The sequence below is a fragment of the Electrona antarctica genome, assembly GCF_951216825.1.
Source record: "Electrona antarctica genome assembly, chromosome: 18".
NCBI lineage: Eukaryota > Metazoa > Chordata > Actinopteri > Myctophiformes > Myctophidae > Electrona > Electrona antarctica.
Genome location: NC_136799.1, coordinates 33632619 through 33656271, shown reverse-complemented (window position 1 = coordinate 33656271; position 23653 = coordinate 33632619). Strand labels below are relative to the sequence as shown.

The following is a 23653-nucleotide window of genomic DNA, read 5'->3' as shown; positions in this document are numbered from 1 at the left end:
CTATGACTGATCTGAGCGCCTCTTCAATAAATTCCTTGATTTTAACCAGGAAATGAAAAGATTTTACCTTCTCTCTGAAGTGCCATGATCCTCCTACAATTACAGCATGAGCTTTGAAGTCCTGTACATTGATGTCTCCAGTGCCACACATCAACAGCTAGAGACAGAGACAGTACAGTAACTTAGGATATCCTCACCATATAGTGTTTGAGAGTAAAATGACTTTCACTGACAATCATCAGACATGAAACCTACCTCCAACTCATTTTCATCAAATATGGCTAGAAGATTTTCCGGCACCAGTTCATTCAAGCCTGCAATTGACCAGGAGGTTAGTCTAGTAAGGTCATTCCAAGACATCTTAACCACCTTAGATCTGGTGTCCCTATTTTGGGTATGTCATTATAGGTGTAAATTGTCAAAAACTTGCGAAAATAGCATTTGTGACACACTGTGAGCTTGTATACCGTTGGGTGCCACCGATATTGTCCCTTATCATTTGACCCATTTAGGCCTGACCTCAAAATTTTAAAAAATACTTCTAAATCCTCCAGTTTTCTGAAATAAATATTTTCACGATTTTTCAAAAATAGCAGACCTACAAGCTCGTAGCGCGCCACTCGGTGGCGCGCTATGAGCTTGTAGATCTGCTATATTTCAATAGCTAAATTATAACAATGTTTAAAACACCAAAAGGGGTTCCCGCCCAAAATGGGTTAATCACGCAAACCTCAGCAAAAAGAAAAGGACAATATCGATGGCCTCCAACTGTATAGGCTGTTTTTGCTGCGTAACACCATCATGCGACAAATAATAAAATACAAATAGTGCTTAAAGCTGCTATAAGCAATAATGTCAACATTTTAATGACCTTTTATTTTTTGGGTATTCAGACAGCCAGCAATGAGTAAAACGCTCCCCAAAAATGTCTTCTCTGAGACACATATAAGGGCCACAATCTGCATTCAAAGATGTTCTAGAAGCTTTGTCATTGGTCGAAAAGTAGACAGGCAAATCGACCAATCGACAAAGTTTCTAGGAAAATCTTTGAATGCAGATTGCGGCCCCTAGATGTGTCACAGAGACTACTTTTTTTTGGGAGCGCTTTACCCATTGCTGGCTGTCTGAATACAAAAAATAAAAATAAAGGTCATTACAATTTTGACATAATTATTGCTTATAGCAGCTTTAAGTGGTTACATTAAAACACAGGGTTAACAGCTGTACCTTACCTTTTAGGAAGTGTTCCACCTCATCTCTCACTTGGCTAGCTAGTCTGTACTGGGCCAGCAGGTTCAGATAATGCATCTTGTTTTCGTTGGTGACGGGGATCTGGGCTCCTCCTGATATCAACTCCACAACCTACGGTTAAAGATGACTTTGGTTACGACTGACAATGGAAAGCTACATACCATATCATACCAGAGAAAAAGGCACCATCAGCATTAAGTTATTGAAAAGACTTTTAGCTACATTTCAGAGCCGATACATTTCAGAGTTTAAATAAAAGCACAGCATGGGGACATACTACCTGAACTAGGTGGATTTAGATAGGACTGTAGCCTAAAAATGAAGCCCTGCATTTCCTTAAACTCAAACATGAAATCTCATAGATGTGTGGTCTACTTATCATAGATCTATGGTGCATAGATGTGTGGTCTCTTCAACAAACAGTAGATGTGTGGCTTGCCAGATAAGCAATATAATTACACTGATTTGTTTGGTTTGTTGGGTCTATTATCTCTGCTCTTGGGAGGGGTGGGGGGGGTCATTTGTGGGGGATTCCGTCACCTTCTCCAGCTGTCCTGACTTGCTGTACTTCTCCTCAGCAAACACCAGGTCCATTTCACTCACGTCATTGTTTAGGATGAAGCAGACTTTAGTTTTGTAAAACTCCTGGTCGTCCGTCTCAAAGTACTGCGCATGGAAAATGAAATGAAAACATGGCAAAATGACGTTTTCCAAATAAACACGACGTTCCTTCTTCTCCGCGGAACAATAAAAAGATGATTTAGGCGGCTTTAGAGCTCATCTTTGAAATATTAGTGTGCTTGGATGCACGGCAAAACATATTGGCGAGGTCTCCCGTGAAATAAACAATGCCAAGAAACCTGATTTGTTTCTTGGCATTGTGGAGAATATTGCTATACTGATGATACACACCAGCTGACACCACAAGGTAAACAGTGGAAGAAAGACGCCTCATTCCATCCGTGGAGGATGCACTGGATTCTGTACCTTGTAGTTCATCCTGAGGCCAATGATCTGGGCCAGAAATGAGCGGGTAAATCGTGCCCGGACCAGCTGCTTGTAGGACCCACCCAGGGCAGACTCGTAGAGACACTTCCCAACGACACGGCCAGCGAACTCGTACATTTTCAGACGCTGGTGGGGTGGCCGGTCAGCGTTTGGGTGAACCTGGAGAAATGGGATGTGACATTATAGTAAGTAGCCTTGCCGAGCCATGAGGCCCATAGGGCAGGAGCCTATCTCCTGTTTCTGTAGCGTGAGGCAGCTTGATGTACAAGTACACCCCCTGGTGACATTATCCATCCCATTAACCACTTTCAACTTGGCACCGGTATTTTGGGCATGCCATTATAGGCGTAATTTGTCAAAACATTTCCAATATAGGGAAAAAGAAATTACTACAATCTCAATACACCGCATTGTGGCATGTTGTGATGCTCTATTTTTGCTATTTAGCGTTCAACAAAGTATATAGGGCTTGCAGGACAATTGGAGATCAACCATTAATTCAAGTTATTTTAATGATGTTAAGAGGATTAACTTACCAGACCCTGGTTGTTGTCGCTGAAGCGTGTGAACAGCTGGTTGGTGGTGTCAAACAGGGTTTTACAGATGAGTTCGAACCACTCCCTACGAGGACCACCCCAGTCAAGAGCTATGGAGGAATGCCACAGGATTGAACCATTTGGGTGTAGTTGTTCAGTTAATACCGTATAATCCACAAAACTTGGCTGTGCTGTGATGTTTACTAACCTTCCTCATCCTGAAACACCACCTCAAAATTCTTACTCCAGTCGGACACAGAGAAGTTCCTGGTAGCCTTCAGGGACTGAACCGAGAATTGTATTTGATAAGAAAATGGAAATGGTGAAGGTATAAAAAGTAAGGGACAAGTGATGACATTAGGAGGCATGTAAACAATTTGTAGTTTAACAGAAGGAAAAGCTTCATTGTAATGCTGAATTCACACAGACAGCAGCATTCCGTGTTCTAAGAAAGCAGCGAGGTTCAATGCACTGTCTATGACGAAGAGCAACTGCCACTTTCACCGCTGCAGCAGGAGGCAGCAAAAAGCAGAGCAGCAAAGTTGAGAAAAGTTCTAAATTTTCAGCCCTGCAATGCAGCCAAACAGTGTCAGCCAACCGTGCTGTGGTCTGAAATAGGTATGGAGTAGGTGTTACACAGACTACAGCATGGAAAGTACCAAAAGCAGCCTGGAGGGTGTCACTCAAACCTCAGATACATCCATTTAGCAGAATTCTGCACTGTGTAAATTGAATTTACACAGTGCAGAATTCTGCTAAATGGATAATTCACTTGCTGGTGTGTGAATTCAGTTTAACCAAGCAGTGCTGTTCAAAATGGGAAGAACCGACTTACCGAATCCAGAATGGAGTGGCGTGTGATCTTCAGGCAGGTCTTGGTGCGAGGTCTCTTCGAGTGGATGTGCCTGAGTTCACGCTGGAAAAAGTTCACCTTGTCCTGGAAAGTTTCAGAGCCACCTACGGATGACATCATCAAAACACTGTTACATTCTCCGGTACAGTGAAGCAACCTTTACAGCGACTCAGGGAAGCTGAATTCATTAAGAGTGACACAAACCAATGTTCTTGTGCAGGAAGCGGATGAAGGTAGCAGCCATGATGTTCCTGTCTTTGCAGCTGAGCTCCACTGGAGGCTGAATCCCATCATCCACCACAAGGGTCAGGTACTTATGAATGGGGTCAGGACCATGGTAAGTGAACTGAGAAGAGAGCAGATGACTTATCAAGCGATGACTATTTAAATACTTTCTGTCTTCTGTAACACTCACTCTGTGCTCTGTTGCGGCGACGCTCTCATCCAACTAATCCATTTGCCGTTTTTGTTTCTCTAAAAGAGTCACTATTCTCATGTCGAAGCTTCCCTAGCTCCGTTAACAATTCAGACTCTGCATCACCACCACTAGCCATAGCTTGCGACATACAGTATCAGTTAGCCTTTAGATGCTTTGGACCCGATCCTGTCTCTTCAGTCTTTTCTCAATTTCTGAGATTTCCCCAATCTTTTAAAAACTTTTTCATTTGATAGATGCGATTTGTTTTCGGGCTATTTTGATTATGGGTCTAGTCTAACAGAGCTAGTTGCTCAAGCATCTGACTTGGCCATGACGTAGCTGGAAGTCCTATTGACATCTTTTAGGAAGTTGTTGCTGTAGTTGTGGTTAGTAGTGGTAGACAGAAAACTGATTGCAGAGAAGGGGAATGGCACGTTGAAATTACATGAAATTACATACTATGCTCTTACTTTTTATTTTATTTTTCTTCCCATTATAACAAGAACCACCACTGAAGAGGAGGTGGGGGGGATCTCATGGAAAAAATGGAGAAGAGCAGATCTACAAACCCAGAAGGCATTGCGAGCTTGAACATAACATTTGGGATTAAGTGGTTCAAAATGTTGTTGTGTTGCACTGGTTCCAGTGTCGTCCTGTCAGCAGCCCTTGCTCCTCCCATGAGCTCCCAGAACTAACAGGTAAGTAGTACTAGGGCCCAAATTAGGTTCTAAGAACTTCATGTGTAAAACTGAGCCGTAGCAGATGGAAGCAAATACTGAACCTGTGAAATACATTACAGGGTATGGCCCAGTTCACGTAGTTCTTGTAGTCAAAAAGAGCCACTATTGATCCACTAATTATATGCAGGGTTTTACTTCAGAGCTGCTCTACTCACCTTGGTCCCTGGACACACTCGAAAGGTGAAAAGGCGCCATGGAATAATTTTCAGGTAGAACTCCTTCACGGATAGTTGCTGTGTGACAGATATGGATTAGTCAGTACCATATGCTTTTAAATAGAACTGAATTCAATGTACAGTAGTTGTGTTTTCCGTGCAAACAGATCTCTGACTTTCCTCAAAAAACGTAGGGTACCAATTGTACCCTACTGGCTCACCTGCCAGTGGTAACACAGAAATGTGTGGGGAGGGTTAATTGGCATACAGACTAAATTGGGAGAAAAAAGGGGCAAAGATATTGGCTACTCTAAAATTAGAAAAGAAAAAAAGAAACGTACAAAGTCACATATTGCACCTACCTTTGGTGATATGTAGCAATAGACCTTTTTTGGTTTCTTGACCTTCTCGGGCTGTCCCTCCACAGGGGAGTCGTGCTCCTCCTCCTCGTCCGCCATGGAGGGCCTCCTCTGGGGGGCCAGCAGGGCGGAGGCAGGTGGTTCCCAGGAGGAGCTGCTGTAGTTCCCACTGCTGTAGAGGTATGCTTCAAAGTAGATGCTGATGCCTGGAGTGGACACGTTCTTCTCCACACAGTTCTTCTCATTCTCTGTCAACAGTGTTATACAGCGCATACAGGATTAAGTGGACATACTTAGTCTGGGTCAAAGTCTTTAACTATTATGTATTTTATATTTAACTCAGAAGTCGCCTCAGACCCATTTTGGCATTTTCAGTATGAGGATAACATATTTATTTTAAAGATTATTAATTCAAGTGTTTGGGTAACTGACACTACCAAGGATCGCAACCATCCGTCCAGTTACACAAAGTACACTGCAGCATCACATAATCATTAAGGCAACATTATTCACAGACTTTGAACCATATTGATCATTACCGATTAAGTGGGACATAGAACAATAGTGGAGTATGCCTTTAACCAAACTCAAAAATGGCCTGCATCTCAACCCTTGGGCTGCTCACCACTGAGAACGATGATGTCAAACTCTCCATTGCTCAGTGGTTGGTCCTGGTAGGAGATGCGGGCCCTGAAACAGCCCCTCTTCCTCAGGGTCAGTTTCAGCAGAACCTGACACTGCGGTTTGTTGGAGGAAACAGCCTTGCTGTAGTACTCCTCCACGCTGTCATCATCCACTGTGCCCAGCTGGAAGTAACAAGTTTAATTGAGAACATCATGGAAAACGAAGGGAGCTTGGAACAAATACAAAGAAATAACACTGATTTCCACCAAATTAAAGTTAATCTATACTTCATTGATACCCCCACAGCTTTTTCCCCTGGTTTATTCCCCCATTTTTTTTCTTTTCACTGTATGTAAAGCACTTGGTGAGATCTCTCTGTGAGAGGTGCTATATAAATAAAATGCTTAATTCATCCTCTGCATTTGACCGTTCCTAACTATGTGGAGCAGTGTGGAACCACTGAGCAGTGCTTGGGGACAGGAGTAACCTAATAACCTACTTGTTTTATAACCTTATTACCTACTTATATTATAACCCAATTACCAACTTGTATTATAACCATATTACCCAACTGTAATACCTTGTTTTGTTTTGATTATTTTGAGCAGAATCTGGTGGAGTCTGCCAATGCCACACCAACTTTCCACTGAACAAGTGAACATACTGTAGTACTTGTACGAGTATGCAGAAACTAAACATTAAGATTACGTGCCTGACACGCATGTTGTTTTGGTGTGGGAGGAATTCTTAAATACTGTAAGAAGCCAGCGTTCAATCATGCAACTATGTAATCTCTCAAGAACAGATTCCGAGCTATGCTGCTGAATCTGTCAGCAGGGCCATTCAGAATGTGTATACATTGTTCATAGTGGGAATGAAAACACAGGCGCCCCACAGGAAGTGGAGCGCTGAGGGCGGGCCAAACGAGCCTGTTGGGGCCTGCCCCCAGAGGCAAATTCAAGGAAACAGCAGAGGGCACCGTTTTTCCTTCTACGTTCAGAGCTCGTTGGGTCAGCCTTTTCTTTTGGGTCCCAGCTCATGTAATGACATCCAGCTTTTTTGAAAATGTAAAAAAAACATTTTGAAAATGTATGTTCTGCCTTAATTTGTATTTTAGTTAAAGTTGGACGGGAAAGAAAATAAATCAACCAGGTGCTCAGTGGAGGTTTTAATCTGTCTGTGCGTTTCTATGTGCAGGGTGTTGCTGAAAATGAGCACTCGTGCTCATCTACTACCCTGGATAAAGTAAAAATAAAATAAAAAAGTTTTGTTTTATACATTTGTTTTATCTTTCATTAAAAACAAATATATTTAAATTGTTCCGTTATCTATGATGATGCTAATTTGTGTTTTTATGTGTCTCATGTGAATTTTAGTCTACTATTTTCAAGTTTAAATAAAGGTTTGAACTGCAGTACGGTGGTCAAGTATGGGAAGACAAAGCCCTAGGTTTCTTACAGAGTGTACATGGACGCTGTAGTTGGCCTCGTCTGCCAGAGACATGGAGTTACTGGTGGGGTTTCCATACTCGTCCCTGGGCTCAATCTGCAAGGTGTGCTGCTGCCCATTGGTCAGGACCAGTGTGGAGAAGTGATACGCTATCTTTGTCTTGGATGGAACCACTGTACCTGAGATGGGTAAAGTCAAATACATTACATCAAATCAGTTTGTATCTTCTATCATGAGCTTTTAATGTTTTAATTACATTTTAAGAATGAAGACAGAATAGTGATAGAAAGTGATGAGAATAGTGATAGGAGTCCCTATTTTGGGTATGCCATTATAGGCAGAACATGACAATGTTTTTTAAATAGCCGATTTACAAGCTCACATCATGTCATGTTTGCAACACGTTGAGCTTGTAGATCGGCTATATTCTCTATTCGTTGTACAATGAAGAACATACTGTAGAGCTTAAGTGGTTAACTGATCAAATTTGTGAATGTGATACAAATTAATCATATACAATTAAAAACACAATAACTTTCCTCAAACATTCCTCAAGTATTGGGCAAGCCTAGCAAACAATGCCATTCACAAGTAACCACTAGCAAATGTATAACTAATCAGCAAGGGAAACAGCCAAATGACAATATGAGTAATAAAAATCAATGATTAGAGAGACTGCCCATATTGAGAGATACGGGCTTGGATTGGATAGAAAAATACATTCACCATGCAAATATACCTGGCTGAAATATCTTGTAGTAGGGGCTGTATGCCACGTTGAGTCCGCCCAGTTTGACCGCTACTTCATAGCGTCCAGCCTTGCGTACAGTAAATGCCACTTTGACTATGTTGGACTCTGGGTCTTGAAGAACCTCCTGGGTGACGGGGATATCCAAAGCTAGCTCGATATGGGTGATGTTGACCCTCAGTCCCACTGGCCGATGTGCAGGGAAGGGCTGGCCATTCTTATAGAACAGCTGGAAGGACAGAGGCAGAAAAAGTTGGATGTAAAAATTACAATACAGTACACTTTAACATTATTATTTAGACATAAATGTCCTTTGTGACACACGCCAAGTTATTGGAAAAGGCTGTCACCTGTACTCTGAAGCTCATAGTCTGGCCCACTTCCTGTGGGTCCTTCCAATCCCATGACACCTTGCATGAACGTGGGTCGAGGTAGTTGCCCCGGACATAGTCGTAGATGCTGCGGTCGCCACGTCTCCCTGGGTCCTCATTCTGAAGGAAGCTGACCACCCGCGCTGCAAGCTCACAGAGGAACTTGATGGTAAAGACGAATGCTATGATGGAAACAGTAATTCCACCTGCCAAAGAGAGAGAGAGAACTAGAGTGTCCTTATTTTAGCAATCACTGCATCCAGTTACATACATAAATTCATTGATGAGGGATAGTGCGATAATGTTCAATCAAAGAAAATACTGAATTGGACAAATTTGTACCAAAGTTCAAATCTGTAAAACCAATTGTGCCTTTGCTCAACAGAGGTAATGCCTGCAGGGAGAGTGATTATTATTCTTGACACACCCTGATCAGACTTATCCCTGTATCCAAACAGCAATCCACAAACTAACTTACCAATCACGTAAAACATCAGGTCCCTTATCAAGAAGCACAGCGCCACAGTACAGCCAAATATTAGAGCTCCCGCTGAAAGACATGTGCGACATGCAAATGAGTCATGAGAATACAGCAGGTTTTACTTCAAACAAACTATTTGTCACTCTTCCTTGTCTGAGGCTGCAGTTCTTTTGCGTTTCCACTTTTGTTCTTACGACATTTCAACTATGATGCAAAACACGCTGCAGCAAACTACTGTATGCTATTGCTATCTTGACAAAGGGAACTGTGACAAGGTGTGGCCCATGGTGCTTCAGTTACTTGTAAATGTTGATAGGCTGTCTTTCTAACGTGGGTGTGTAAGTGACGTGGAATCAGAAAAGAGAAAAAAGGAAGCTTAAGAAAAGCACACTCATGCTCAATACATTTTATTGACAACGATTTCAAGCTGGGCTCTTCGTCAGGTCAAACTCCTGTCAATAAAACGTATTGGAGCATGCAAATGTTCTATTCTTCTTCCTGATCCAATCTTAATACCCAGCAAGTGATGTTCTGATTCTGAGTGATACCGATTCTATCAGCTTTTTATAGGAATGTGGCAATGCAAGAACTTAATGCGAAAAAGACAAAGAACACGCACATCCCATAAGCCGCTAGACTGGGTGCTGGAACATACAGTAACTTGACACAGTAGAAAAATAAAATCTGCACACCAGTAGTTATGCTCCCATGTTGTGAAAGTTTCAAGCTGGGAGGCTCTTCCTCAGACCTTACACTTTTATACAGAGATCCGCTATAACAAAGAGGCTAAGAGCCACCATTATTAATGCAGCTTCCCATTTTACAGTTACAGAATTAAAGAAAGCAGTGTGTGCTTTTACATAGCATATCAGCATGAAATGTAACACAACAGTGTCAGCATCTAGTCTTATAATGCTGTTTAAAATAATGGCTGATGATATCAGTAGAATCTAATCAATCTATACATATACAACTATAGCCTGGCCATCATGGCCTATTATTCATTATTTCACAAAATACCAACATAAAATGATGATGAAGCCGACATGGAAGCTCTGGTAATGAAGCATTGAGTTGTAAAAAGATAATAATAACTGTCTCTCTCCCTTTATTTCATTCGTTCACTCACTCTTTTTCTTACACACACGTCGGTAGACTTTAGGCTATATCCTACATTTATGGCATTAGCCAAAGACTGAAAAGATGTATGTATTTGTATTGATTTTAGGGTAACTGATATCAATCTGTTGTTGCCACTGACTGTACAGCCAGGACTGACTCGTGTTTCCCACATTTTAAGCTTTGTATTCTTCCATCGAAAATTTGTCTTTAATGAATGACAGTGGGTCAGATTGTGAAAATATATGTACTGATTACTGAAGCTGTGTGATCTCACACACACACACACACACACACACACACACACACACACACACACACACACACACACACACACACACACACACACACACACACACACACACACACACACACACACACACACACACACACACACACACACACGTAGGATAAATCCGATAGAAGTAGGGAGCGGTTCAATGCAGAAAGGTGCCGTGCCCGTGGACTTTAGACATGATCACATCCGATCTCAGTCCCGCCCTGCCGACTGTCACCTATACACAAATGTCGATTCAGCTCTGTGACTCTCTCCGCTGCTGGCTCAAAGAGGCGACACAACAATGAGACCCCCCCATTCTGTGTCTATACCCTTTATGTAGAACAGCGAGGCAGAATGATCCTGTGACATGGCCTCAGGCCTGAGTTGATCGGTCTATGTAAAAGTGGCTATTTTGTGAGCAGGCAAACTACATTTAGTATTTCCACCAAAAGAAAGACAATACTCTAAGTGCAAGAGAGTCAAAGTCAATATTATAAAAGGAAGGGAGGAAGCAATAGTCAACTTATCCATTAGAACCCTGGGGTGGTTTGAAGGAAAATGCTCCTTTTTCAGCAGCAACATTTGTGGCAAGCAGATAATCATCATTTGGGATACATACATAGTATAATTTCCATTTAATTTACTATGCAAATCCCTTGATTATATGAAAATGCAGCCCTGCCAAATATCTACTAACCAAGTAGGGAAAATGATCACAGACTCACCAATCGTCCACTTCTCATTCAGACGCCTCTCAGCGAGGCTGTGCACCAGCTGGATTTCGTAGTCCTGGTCACGGCTCCCCCTGGAGGCCTGGAGGACCTTAACACCAGTGGACAACTTGATGTAATCTTCGTAGTAATAGCCCCACGCTGCCAGTGACAGCTGCAGCTGACTGTCAAACTGGGCTAGATCATCCAAATTCACGCAACCCAGGGTGTTCAGTCTGCATTGGATATACCGAGGAGAAAAAGTATAGAACAAGTACTTATCTGAATGGCATTGAAATCGACCTATCTAACGTACAGCCCAATAACTGACTGTGAGACAAATGCTCCACATGAGCAAGGCAGCTTGCTTTAACTGGGCGGTGGTCTACTGCATACAATGGACTGTCCCATAGGCATGCATGCATGGCTGCACAAACATTAACACACACAATGCAAACATTAGTTTTTCACTAACTGTGAACACTAGTAACCTTGATGTTATCAGTTTAACACAGAGGCTATGTCAACAGCAAGCAGAAGAATGAGATTGTGTGACCCGTTGCACTAACCTCTATTAAAATGACATACGATTAAGCCTGTGTGCCGCTTGACAGTGATTATGTAAGCAGGTCTAAGTAAGCTACTGGCATGATGAATACAATGTCAAGGTTTAATGGTTGTGACTAGTATAAACACAACCATAACCTACTATTCAATTTAGCAAAAGCTGAACATTTAAGCACAACACAGGTGTAGAATAAAGACAATGGCGCTTGTGGTATTCTGAATCTGTCAGACGGGGGAATGCTGTTACTGAACACTACACTACTGATTGAATGAATCAATGATTGCTATAAGAATATAAAGCTTTAACAAAAGACTTGTTTTAACCAAAGACCTCAACGTGTATGAAAATAAGCTTTCACATGAATATTTACTAAGATTATCAAAGTTGCTGCTTTCTGCCTAAAAATACACATATGTGTGTGTGAAATCTAATTTGAAATAAAACATGAAGTTAGTCATGAAATGGTGACACTGTCCTTCCAGGATCTTTGAGATTTTACTTAAAATACAGTAATTTGTTTTAATACTGTTTACCTACAGCAGCAGCAGCAGTAATACACAGAAGAGACAACTCTGACCTTTAGAAACTTCCGTTTCCTTTTCTCAAAATTACTGAATGGGCAGTATTTCTATAAAGGGCTGACTCCTAGAGGGCATCCCCCACATCTGCAATGTTGCAGGGTGTCCACTGTGTAGCAGCCTGTGTATTATGAAAGGAATAGTCTTTACTGCAGTGACCCTCTGAAACACTGCAGCCTAGAGCTCAATGTCAGCAAGCTCATTCAGCTATCAATGGGGATGCTGCCCTCTAGTGGACAATTGTAAGCACATACAACATATTCTTGATGAGGCCATAACCAAACCAAATTATGGCAGGATAGCATCATGGTAGTTCCTTGTTAAGCAGCAGGTTTTACATCATAGTTGAAACGTCATAAGAGCAAAAATCATACTACCAAAATATTTCTGTAAAGTATGATGTTTGTGATTATGTTGTTTTTTTTTGTTAGCACCTTTGTCCATGAGAAACGACATTTCGTTCGGCCGTATACCTGTATGTGGATGAATGACAATAAACTTGAACCTTGATTTTGTTAAAAGAAATATAATAATAATTAAAACTGAGAGGAAGAAAATGCACACGACTGAATTATCAGTCTACAGTTTTCAATAATAATACAGTATTACTGTCATAAAGACAAATGCTTGACTATTTTATCCCTGGAATCCCAATTGAAAATAAAATGGAAAAAAGTTAAAACAAAATGTGTCAAGTGGTCTACTTACGTATGGTAGTAGTGCTCCAAGCTCTGGGAGCAGAGCCACTCCTGGAAGGCAAAGTCTCGGAGCAGATGGATGTGGGCCTCTGCGATTTCCTTCCAGCGTCGCTGTTCCTGCACCACCTCTTCTAGGCGACTCAGAACATTCAGGCTCAGCTCTTCCAATGTCTGTACATCTGGAGGACGCACACATACAGCCATCACTCAGGGAGACAGACACATATGCATCTGCATCTAGGGTTGTCACAATTATTACATAATCCCAATTATTTTGTTATAATTGTGTCCATGTTGAAAGAATTATAATTCCGCTATCTTATAAAGTATAACATTTATTTTAAAAAAAAATGCATGTAGGTGTAGATATTCGTGAATTGCTTCCAGGCAGGCAATAATCAGAGCTAACCCGGCTTGGCCATACTAATAGGCATGCCACCGGCAGATTCACGTCTGGCGGCTCTGGCCACTGCAAGGCTAATTCAGCACTAGCATATTGGTCTGAAATTGACAGGACAAACCCCAGTACCACAAATGAAGAGGTCTCATCAACTGACCTTCAAATAAATGCCTGTATTCAGAGAGGCGTTGTCCTTGGAGCCATTCCTCAATTTGACTGTCTTTGCCTTTCTTCCAACGCACCTCCCAGAAGAGGATCCACGAGACTGAGCAGAATAAGAAGGTCAACAAAAAACGGCGGTCCATCAGACCATCTTCTCAGCCTTCGATCAGACCCCTCCGTGCTCACATGAAATGTTGCCGTACAGAACGGCTTGGTGAGACTCCCAACGACCCCACCATAGAAGACAGTATTGTCTGGAAGGGAAACAAATGCAAAGTACAAGGAGAACAATTTACCACTCAAATCCCATTTTGGTAATCATGGCTCAATTCTAGTATATCGTCTATTATTGTGGGGAATGCTTCACGGCGTGAGCTTGTCGATCTGCTATATTGAGCAAAAGCACAATACGGATGCTTGGGTTTAAGTGTTTAAAAATGTTTTAGTCATAGATTTACTGAGGAAATCTAAACATGTCTTAGATAGTAGATAGGCAAAGTGAATGAGAAAGATCAGCAATTGGTCCAGGAATCTAAAATGAACTGATCTGCCAAGAAAGCATTAATATTTAAATTTTACTCGGGCAGAAGTGTTGGGTGAGAGAGGAGAATAACATTACCTGCAATCCATAGCAATGAAATATGCATGAATGAACTGCCAAAAAACCTCACACAACAGGCCAGACTATGAAAGACAAGCAAATAGTGTGTGTGTGTTTCTTTTTCTCTCTTGACAGGAAGGTGTGTGTGTGTGTGTACCCTAAGCTTTCCTCCAAAATAACAATGCCGGGTGATGTGCAGGTGTTGACAACATCAAAAGTAGCTAGACACACACACACACACACCGTTTTACTTAAAATAGCTTACGGCGTTGTTAGCCGAGGCTCGCTAGTTTTGCTGCAACCTGGCTTAGTATCAACGACAAAACGGAGACATTGGTGTGAAGTGAACTATGAGGCGACAAGATATCGGTGCTAGCATCACAGTCTCTGATTATAATTACACTGCAATGGTCGGTAGCCAGTGTTAGCACTGTGCTAACAATTAGCTCCATACATGGCTGTCAACAGTCAATGTCAGCATAATATAACATAGGGGCGGTGCACGCCACAGTGACATAATAATAACTATGTGCACGACTGAATATGCAGTGTGTATTACTGTGCACAACAGAACGTCGTCCTGTGAATGTCGAGAAATGATTTACATCAATGTTGTTAAATGTATTGCATCTTACCTTCGTACAAAAGCTTTAGCTTTTTACACCGGAAGTGATGACATGCATACGTAACGTGTCGCCTGTTGATGACGCCAGCGACAGCGTCTATGATGCGCCAGTGCTCGCATGGTTGCTTATTTGGGGCTTATTTTTCTGTAAAGTTGCGTGTAAATATTGGCAGTTTTTTGGGCTTTAAACCCATAGATATATAAACCAGTGTTTCATTTTCAATTGTATTTGTCTGCGGACCCCCATCTGAAAACATTCTGCCAAGAGACCACCATACAAATGTTGTTAAAATGTTTGAAAATATTCCACATTTTCCACAAATAGCCAATCTACAAACTCGTAGAGCGTGCTTCTCTGCAGATCGGCTATTTTCAAAAGGCCTACGTATGTAACTATGTATGTACGTGTTGGTAAAGGGCGAAGGGCTTGCTTTTTGGGGGGCTTGTTTTCATCAGAGCCATTGGAAAGCATCTGAGGCGAGGTTAGGTTTTCATATACCTGGTTGCTTGTTTCTCTCTCAAGACATGGCAACACTGATTAGTTGTCGCACGGCAGTGACGGCACTACTACAACCGTACAACTACTTGTTTGCTGCTAGCACGAGGTTCTGTATACATAGGTTGGAGCCATTTGTTTTGGATTAAAACATGGTAATGTGCTCTCTAAATATGTCATCTGTGTACTGTAAATGTCACTGTATGTGTTGGTTATGTGTTATTCAACGTTGGTGGTTGTTTTGGGACGTTTAACGTTTGGATGGGTCTGTGACTCGGTGTGTGCCGCTGCCCATACCAGCAGCCTAGCCTAGCATCGCTCACAGTGTGTCGCCTCCTGTGAGCTAGGCTTTAGTTTAAGTGATCTGTGTGAGTTACATTATATTTAAACAATGGTGGAACAAAGAATTAGCAATGTAGAAATGCTCTGTTACAGGTATACTTCCTGCATACAAAACTTCACGTGGTCTCAGTGAAAACTGTCTGTGGCTTGTACATTTATCAGATAATTAACTTTTGTATAAATCTATGTCTGGAATGTAACTGGTAGCTGTTTCTGTGGTGTGTGTGTGTGTGTGTGTGTGTGTGTGTGTATATATATATATATATATATATAGGGGATATGCGCATGCATAAAATGAATGAAACATTTAGTTTAATGTTGTTTAAAGCAATCAGATCACTCAGTAGGCGTTTCCGCATTACTTCCGGGGCGGGTAAGATGATGAGCTCACTACTCAAGTACTGTAAAAGTACCTAAAATTGTACTTGGTTTAGTTAACTTGACTACAGTTAAGTACTTACTACTTAGGTCGCATTCACACCAGCATGCTAGCCCCTTTCGGGACCCTCGGTTACCTTTTCTGTATTTGGGACGGCGGTATCCCATAGGGTCCCTTAAAAGTTAATCCACTCTCCAACAGACGCAGCTGTACCACTGGTCTGGTCACGGACACCTGCGGCGTCGCTTGAGTGTTGATGAGATGTTTCAAAGATACATAACATAGAGTAGCAGTAGGAGACAGCGGAAACTTGTGCAAAGCTGCGTTAAACTGCGTTTCCGTTTATTTACTTTTTATATATATTTTTGTTTTGCTTTTTGTCTCCACCAGGCCGAAGGCATGGGGAGAGAGTATGTTTTGCAGTCCGTCCGTCCGTGTGTGTGTGTGTGTGTGTCCGTCCGTCCTTCCGTCTGTGAACAGCTAATCTCTGGCACCGTTAACCCGGTCGATGCCAAATTTTGCACACACACTCCCTGGATGCCAACGATGAACCTCTGCCCCAAAATTTCCAGAACGGCCTGTTATAGCACCACCAGGAGGCCGCTTTGTGCAAAACAAGTTTTTGGACAGTACACCTACAGATTTTGTCCAAACATCACGCAAATTGGTACACAGTCTCTCTAGAGCCATTCAACGAAACGGGTCTTTCAGATTTCTCTGACTCCATCCTGATTGGCTAAGATTGGATTCCAAAGTTCGCAGGAGTGCTCAGTTTCAAACAAAATGCTGCAAATCATGAACACATTGTGTGATTTCCGTTAAATTGTGCACGCACATTCCCACTAGGCCGAGGAAGAAATGCCACATGAACATTTTCAACTCAGCCTCATGGTGGCGCTATAACTGGCCGAAAAGTGTTTTTACCTCCAACTGCACGGATCTGTGGATAACTTTGTATGCCAACTCCCTAGAGGCCAAGGAAAAACCTTTGCCTGGAATTTTTCACATCTGCTCTTTATAGCGCCACCAGGAGGCCGACCTATGTAAAACACATTTTCTAATATTACCCCTTCAGATTTTATCCTAATTTCACGCAAATCGGTACGCTCTTCATAGTCAAGACGGGTTTGTTTGATTTCTCATAATCCACCCTCATTGGCTACGATTGGCTTCTAAACTTTTCAGGAGTAGCCCGCTTTGTACCCGCTTTGTACAAATCGCCACAACTACTCAACGCAGCGTCCGATTGTGGTGAAACTGTGCATGCATATTCCCACTAGGCTTTGGAAGAAATGCCACTTGACAGTTTTCAAATCAGCCTCATGGTGGCGCTACAACAGGCCAAGCCGCGTCACACACACACACACACTCACGTTTATATTGCTCCTAAACATTTTGCCAAACATCACACACACACTCCCATCCTCCTGGTGGAGACCTGTGCCCAGAAGGGCACTTTTTCCTAGTTTGCCCTTTTTTTGCCTTATTTGACAGGTAACAGTAGGTAGATACTAGGAAAGGGGGAGAGAGATGCGGGGAGGACACACAGCAAAGTTCGTCGGGATCGTGACTCGAACCCGCGACACGCTGTAAAGCTGGCTTACCAGCCAAGGTGCCTGGACCGCTGAGCCACGGCACAGGCCTGCTGTTTATTTTTTAATCTATTTTTGAAGTTTTGGCTTCTCTGAAAATCTCTTCCTCACTTCCCATGTCCCGCCTCCCGCACCGCGATTGGCTAGCTGCATGTTCATGCTGGGCTCAGATATTTTAGACACAGTTTTAAAAAGGAAACATGTCTTCTTATTTTCAAATTAACCAAAGCTAAGATTGGGCCATAACAGGAGTTAGAATTAATTAGACCCATGACAGAACAGCATTAAAAACATCCAGCATGTGTACGCGGTCAGCCAATCAGAAGCAGTAACTAGGACGTGCAGCTAGCCAGTCGCTGTGCGGGAGGCGGGACATTGGGAAGTGAGGAAGAGAGAATTTCAGAGAAGCCAAAACTTCTAAAATAGATTTAAAAAAATAGTTAATGGCAACGCAGATTAACGCAGCTCACACAAGTTTCCGCGGTCTCCTACTGCTACTCTATGCGTCTCAACAACTCAAGCGACGCCACAGGTGTCTGTGACCAGACAGTGGTAGTCTATTGGAGAGTAGCCTTGGAAACCCAGACGTTTTTATTTAATTTAAATTAATTATTAACTTTCAAGGGACCCTAGGGTACTGCCGTCAAAAATACAGAAAAGGTAACCGAAAGGGGCTAACCATGAATCCTGTGCTGCGTATTGTCGGAAAGTGCACTTCGTTTGGCAGGTGTGAAGGCTCATTCGAAATCGAATCCTGATTTGCATCAAAGAAGCGCATTCTAGTACTAAAAACGTGGGTTTCACTTCGCTTCAAAGCGCAGCACACTGACCACAGGTGTGAATGCAATCGCATTAAATATAGGGGATGAATGTGTCATTGTGGGATGAAGAAGTTGGTATTTGGCACACGAGAAGGAAGGAGAAGGCATTATTACGCAGCGACGCGTAACTATGTCCCGTGGACAAACATGGTCTAATGAAGAGATGGAAGCACTTATTGCAATATGACCAGACGTTCATATGCCTATATCGAATATGCTGAAGGTTACACACAAGAACAATGCAGTGTACAGGTCAGGATATATAGCGAGAGAATGGAGGCGATTGGGTTCCATCGCACATTTGCACAATGTTGCATGTCGCATAAAGAGTTTGCACTCGTAGTACAGACCTGGACCGGGAATCTGGAGTCAGATAAAAGTGGTATGTGTGTTGGTGTAGAGTCTGCCCATTCGCATCGAGTATACCGAAGTAGAGGTGTGAATGCGACCTTAGTTACTTTTCAATTTGACTGTCACTAGATTAGACAAGACTTAACATGAAAGAACGATATATTGCTTTCTATCCTATGCAAGGTTTTTTTTTTTATTACAAAAGGGATTCAAGTTTGAAGTTAACTGATGTTTTTGCATGTGTACATTCCAGGGGAAGGGGAAGACAAAGCAGTTTGCTGCAATGAAAAGAATGATAAGTCTTAAAGACGGGAGAATGTGAGTATCGTTGTTATGGCAACTGTTTTATACCATTATTAAACCTTCAAAAGTACAATATATTCTCAATGACCATTAACTACAGTAGGCTGGTGGCTATAGAGCGTCGCAGTCCTGCCCCCTCGAGAGACCCGGAAAAGAAATCCCTGTTCATTTTCCTCATAGACTTTTCAGAAAGTATTTATTTGAAGACGTTTACACCGCGGACAAAGCCAACTCTTGTCGTGACAAATCATGACAATAAACACAATGTTTTGGGCCAAACAAAGGCAGGTTACAACATTTTTGTTGTTTTTCTTCTTTGTAATTATTTGTTTGGTCCAAAATATTGTGTTTGTTGTCATGATTTGTCACGACTCGAGTTGGCTTCGTACGACGCTTAAAAGGTCTTTAAATAAATACTTTTTGAAATGTCTATGGGAAAATTTCCTGGGCCTGGCGTCGTCATGAAAGGGGGCGGGACTGCAACGCTCTATAGTGCTCATGAATTATAGATATAATATAGATGTATGCAACGAAAATGTGTGGCCCACAAAACTATGAACACCCCTTTCTTTTTCTAGAAAAGAGAAGGACCGTGCCAAGGCAAAAGAAAAGAGGAAAAAGGATCCCTCAGAGCTCAAGCAGGTTGAAGTGTACGTACGTTGAGCAGAGCAGAACATGATTCAGGTAATGAAGTGTGGTCAATGGCCTTCACTGATTTTTGTCTACTCTCCATGCAGGCCAAAGTATCCCTCATGTCTCTTCTTCCAGTACAACACTCAGCTTGGTCCACCGTACCACGTTCTGGTTGATACAAATTTCATCAACTTCTCCATCAAGGCCAAATTAGACATTGTGCAGTCTATGATGGATTGCCTGTATGCCAAATGTGAGTACTTGCCAGTTGTTTGGGGAATAGAATGCAGAAGATTAACCAGAGCTTTGTAAGTGATACCATTTCCGTCTACTCTGTATGTGTCTGTCAGGAGGGTTGTGGAGTGTGGATAGTTTGTAAAATTGCCTACAAATTACAGCATTGGTAGGGATCCCAAGATAATGGAAACTACTGCCTTTATCTTCCTAGAAAGTTTATGCCAACCACTGATTAGGTTATTGGTATATGCAAAGTGTTACGCTCCACAATCCACCTCTGAAACACAGAGTATGTATAGAGGAATACTATGCTAAACATAGGTTTTCGCCTTCAACATGCCCAAAATAGGGACGCTAAGTTGAAAGTGATTAACTTAATGATTTGATACAATATGGCATTATTTCCCATCAAGGTATTCCATGCATCACAGACTGTGTTATGGCTGAGATTGAAAAGCTGGGAATGAAGTACAGAGTTGCACTCAGGTATATATTGGTTGAGTTAACCTAATGTGTGGACTTTCCACATTAACATTTTTAGGATTGTACCTAGATGATGGGGCCATGCTATCAATTTATTTGTTATTACAGGATTTCCAAGGATCCTCGGTTTGAGCGCCTGCCATGCACACACAAAGGAACATATGCTGATGACTGTTTAGTCCAAAGAGTGTCACAGGTAATATATTTTACTTTACAGATGCATTGTGAATGGAGTAACGGTACAAAATGAAAAGGTTCTACACACTTTTATCCATGCAAGTGTCTTTGTTAAAAAGGCACAGCTTGGAGTGCCTGGTTGTGCAGCCAGTTACCAACCACAGTATGCTTCTTGTGAGCAGTGTTTTCGTCAGGCATGATGACGGAATAAACAAAAAAGTTTCAGGACGAGACTGACGCTGACGAGCTAAACAGCTCAATTGGTTGACTAAAATATGACGAAGACGTGTGTGAGTTTTCGTGGTCGAGACTAGACGAACATTTTAGTGGTTTGACTAACAAAGTTGTGTGTGTGTGGTGTGTGCACTAATTAAATCTTTATGCAGAGATTAAATTTTGTATTGTAAACTAAACTTTTTTTTCTTTCTTTTTTCTGTTGACACATTCTAAGCCCTGGCCCCTCCCCTCTCTTCCCTGCAAGTGCTCTGATGCATGTGTGTGTGAGTGCATGCCATAGGGTGCATTCTTTTCCCTTGAGTATAATAATGATGAGGCATTTTTATTTTTCATTACTAATGAATGATGCATAGGCTAGTTGTATTATTATTATTATCCATAATTTGAATCTTCAAACTGAGATATACTTTATGATAATAGCCTACTGCAGTGGTTCCCAAACCTTTTCATGTCAGGGACCCCCAAATTGACACTCATCAGCCCCGTGGACCCCCATTTGAAAATATATGCCAGGGAAGATATTTTCGGTTCTAGCAGTGATTCCCAACCCATTGAATTTCAAGGACCCCCAGTTTGACATGAATTAGGCTATGGACCCCCATTTAATGGCATTTTATCTCTGAGACCCCATTGTATATTGTAAAATCAATAACTCCGAGTGTACAAATGGAACCAAATGGAAATGGTTCCATTTGTACACTCTCTGAGTTACAGACCCATAAGGGTCCATTTGGTTACAAACTATAATTTAGCTGGGGACCCCTGGGGATCCCCGGACCCCACTTTGGGAACCAATGGCCTACTGTTCAGTCATAAAATACAGCCATCATAAAATATATATTTTAAGATATGATTGTAATACGGACGGTCAAAAATTAAATACAATAAAACCTTTTAAGTTTTCGTTGACTAAAACTGACTAAAACCCTTAGGAGTTTTCGTCGACTAAAACTAGACTACAACTACCAAGGATAGAAATGACAAAATGTGACTAAGACTAATTAAGCATTTTGTCCAAATGACTAAGAGTGACTAAATCTAATAAGCATTTCGTCCAAAAGACTAAGACTGACTAAATCTAAAAAATGCCTGACAAAAACAACACTGGTCGTGAGGAGTCGAGACACAAATCTCTCGAGTCTGACTAGCTTCTGTTCTCGCTCCTTTCTGTGCCCTTGCTTTCTTGTCTATCTACAACACACATGTCTATCTACACACTCCGTAAGGAAAAGAAAAACAAACCAAAAAGCGTCTTGTGTCATACAGGGTGCATGGCAATATATACTCAGAAGTTCTGGCAGTGAGAGAAATCTTGGGCCATGTGACTGGTGGCACAATGATTGTCAATGCGAGACCATTGCATAACAGCTACTAACATGTTAAAAATAATAGTACGTTATTACTCGTGTTAACAGAAACTTCTACTTTTTACTAGAAAAACGACTGTGGCAAATGTACAGATTTCATGGCTTCAAGCGTGGGGAATCAGTTACCATCTGCTAGTCCACGATATGTGCAGATCGTTTTGTGTAAAATGTCTGGAGATGCATGCTACCAGTTCATTTAGGAGAAATATCAATTTTGCCCCTTTCAATGCATTGATGGCATCCGAATCCGCTAGTACATTTTGTCACTGAAGCATGAACATTAATAGTTTAAAAACTCTTCCACAGCACAAGTGTTACATCCTGGCCACTGTGGATCGAGACCTAAAACGAAGAGTCAGGAAGATTCCTGGAGTCCCCATCATGTACATCTCCAGCCACAGGTACATACAATCAAGTTTTCACTACTGAACATATATCTATAAATGCAAATGTCTCTGCATGTCTGTGTGTACGTCTGTAATCCACGCAACTCGAGAACCGTTCGCCCCACCGACTTCAAATTCGACACACGCGTTCCATACCCCCACAGGGAGTGCAGTGCCCGGTGTCGAGTTGGTCGGACCCACGGTTGTCCAGAACCAGAACCGCCACAAAAGGCCTCTGCGCGGGCTCTGGACAAGGCCCCTGCCCAGGGTCCATATACACATATGGAGCTGACCTGTTTTGACATCACAACACGCCATATTTGGTCATGCCTGATTAAAGGGACACAGAGAGAAAGATACAGAAATCTCCATATGGGCATAAAAGCGATACAGACAGATGGGTGGAACGGGTACTCTGACACGGGTATTGCATAGCCGGGTTCCAACTTCCATTGTTACCGACTCTGTGCTCTACAGCCGGGCACCGGTCTAGTAAAGATTATTAACCACTAGAGCCCTATATTACAGTTTACACTTTTATGTACGACATCAAAGTACATAAAAATCCTCCAGTTTTCTGAAATATTTTCACGATTTTTCAAAAATAGCAGACCTACAAGCTCGTAGTGCGCCACTTGGTGGCGCGCTATGAGCTTGTAGATCTGCTATTTTTCAATGGCTAAATTATAACATAATGCTTAAAACACCAAAAGGGGTTCCCGCCCAGAATGGGATAATGACCCAAAATGGAAACACTGTTAAGTGTTTTTTGTTAGATTTATACAAAATGGCTCTGTATTTAAGAATTCAGAATATATTCATGCGTTTACCACTGATTGTTTTGTTTTTCTGTTACAGATATAATATTGAAAGGATGCCTGATGACTACGGTGCTCCAAGAATGTAACATCCATTGAAGTTGTCTGTTTGTTTTTTTTTTTGTTTTTTTTGTATTATAAAATATCCGTACATTTTACCAGCTGCTTATGGCGGATGTAATACAATTGCAAATTGCTTTAAGTTTTCTTTAAAAAAAATAAAAATACATTTGTCATTTTGTATTTGCAAATTAATACATTCCCCACTTTGAAAACTGAATAAAATATTGCCGTGCA

General features: G+C 41.8%; 2 protein-coding genes across 4 annotated transcripts in view; one reads left to right on the top strand and one right to left on the bottom strand.

Annotated features, from left to right (window-relative positions):
* Nucleotides 1–13651, bottom strand: part of arel1 (apoptosis resistant E3 ubiquitin protein ligase 1) — a gene marked incomplete at its 5' end in the record, with an annotated part of 18989 nt that extends 5338 nt beyond the window's left edge. For both annotated transcript variants that reach the window (XR_013792291.1, XM_079528305.1), the window contains 19 exons: nucleotides 68–157; nucleotides 256–314; nucleotides 1233–1362; nucleotides 1792–1917; nucleotides 2239–2418; nucleotides 2796–2905; nucleotides 3004–3079; nucleotides 3631–3752; nucleotides 3853–3994; nucleotides 4962–5039; nucleotides 5324–5568; nucleotides 5946–6126; nucleotides 7403–7572; nucleotides 8133–8370; nucleotides 8492–8718; nucleotides 8991–9062; nucleotides 11118–11338; nucleotides 12957–13125; nucleotides 13504–13651. Coding sequence is in view for 1 of the 2 variants with exons in the window: in XM_079528305.1 (XP_079384431.1) it covers nucleotides 68–157; nucleotides 256–314; nucleotides 1233–1362; nucleotides 1792–1917; nucleotides 2239–2418; nucleotides 2796–2905; nucleotides 3004–3079; nucleotides 3631–3752; nucleotides 3853–3994; nucleotides 4962–5039; nucleotides 5324–5568; nucleotides 5946–6126; nucleotides 7403–7572; nucleotides 8133–8370; nucleotides 8492–8718; nucleotides 8991–9062; nucleotides 11118–11338; nucleotides 12957–13125; nucleotides 13504–13651 (2784 nt within the window). The remainder of the gene's footprint in view (nucleotides 1–67; nucleotides 158–255; nucleotides 315–1232; nucleotides 1363–1791; nucleotides 1918–2238; nucleotides 2419–2795; nucleotides 2906–3003; nucleotides 3080–3630; nucleotides 3753–3852; nucleotides 3995–4961; nucleotides 5040–5323; nucleotides 5569–5945; nucleotides 6127–7402; nucleotides 7573–8132; nucleotides 8371–8491; nucleotides 8719–8990; nucleotides 9063–11117; nucleotides 11339–12956; nucleotides 13126–13503) is intronic.
* fcf1 (FCF1 rRNA-processing protein) lies at nucleotides 13646–23653 on the top strand. Of its 2 annotated transcripts, none has more exons than XM_079528307.1 (8): nucleotides 13646–13722; nucleotides 18969–19033; nucleotides 19597–19668; nucleotides 19756–19904; nucleotides 20302–20374; nucleotides 20480–20567; nucleotides 22459–22553; nucleotides 23397–23653. In XM_079528307.1, exons 2-8 carry the CDS (start codon nucleotides 18999–19001, stop codon nucleotides 23443–23445), a joined length of 561 nt encoding a protein of 186 aa, XP_079384433.1. In that variant the 5' UTR covers nucleotides 13646–13722; nucleotides 18969–18998; the 3' UTR covers nucleotides 23446–23653. The 2 variants fall into 2 exon arrangements, with proteins under 2 accessions (XP_079384433.1, XP_079384432.1); XM_079528306.1 differs by lacking the exon at nucleotides 13646–13722 and adding an exon at nucleotides 15262–15385.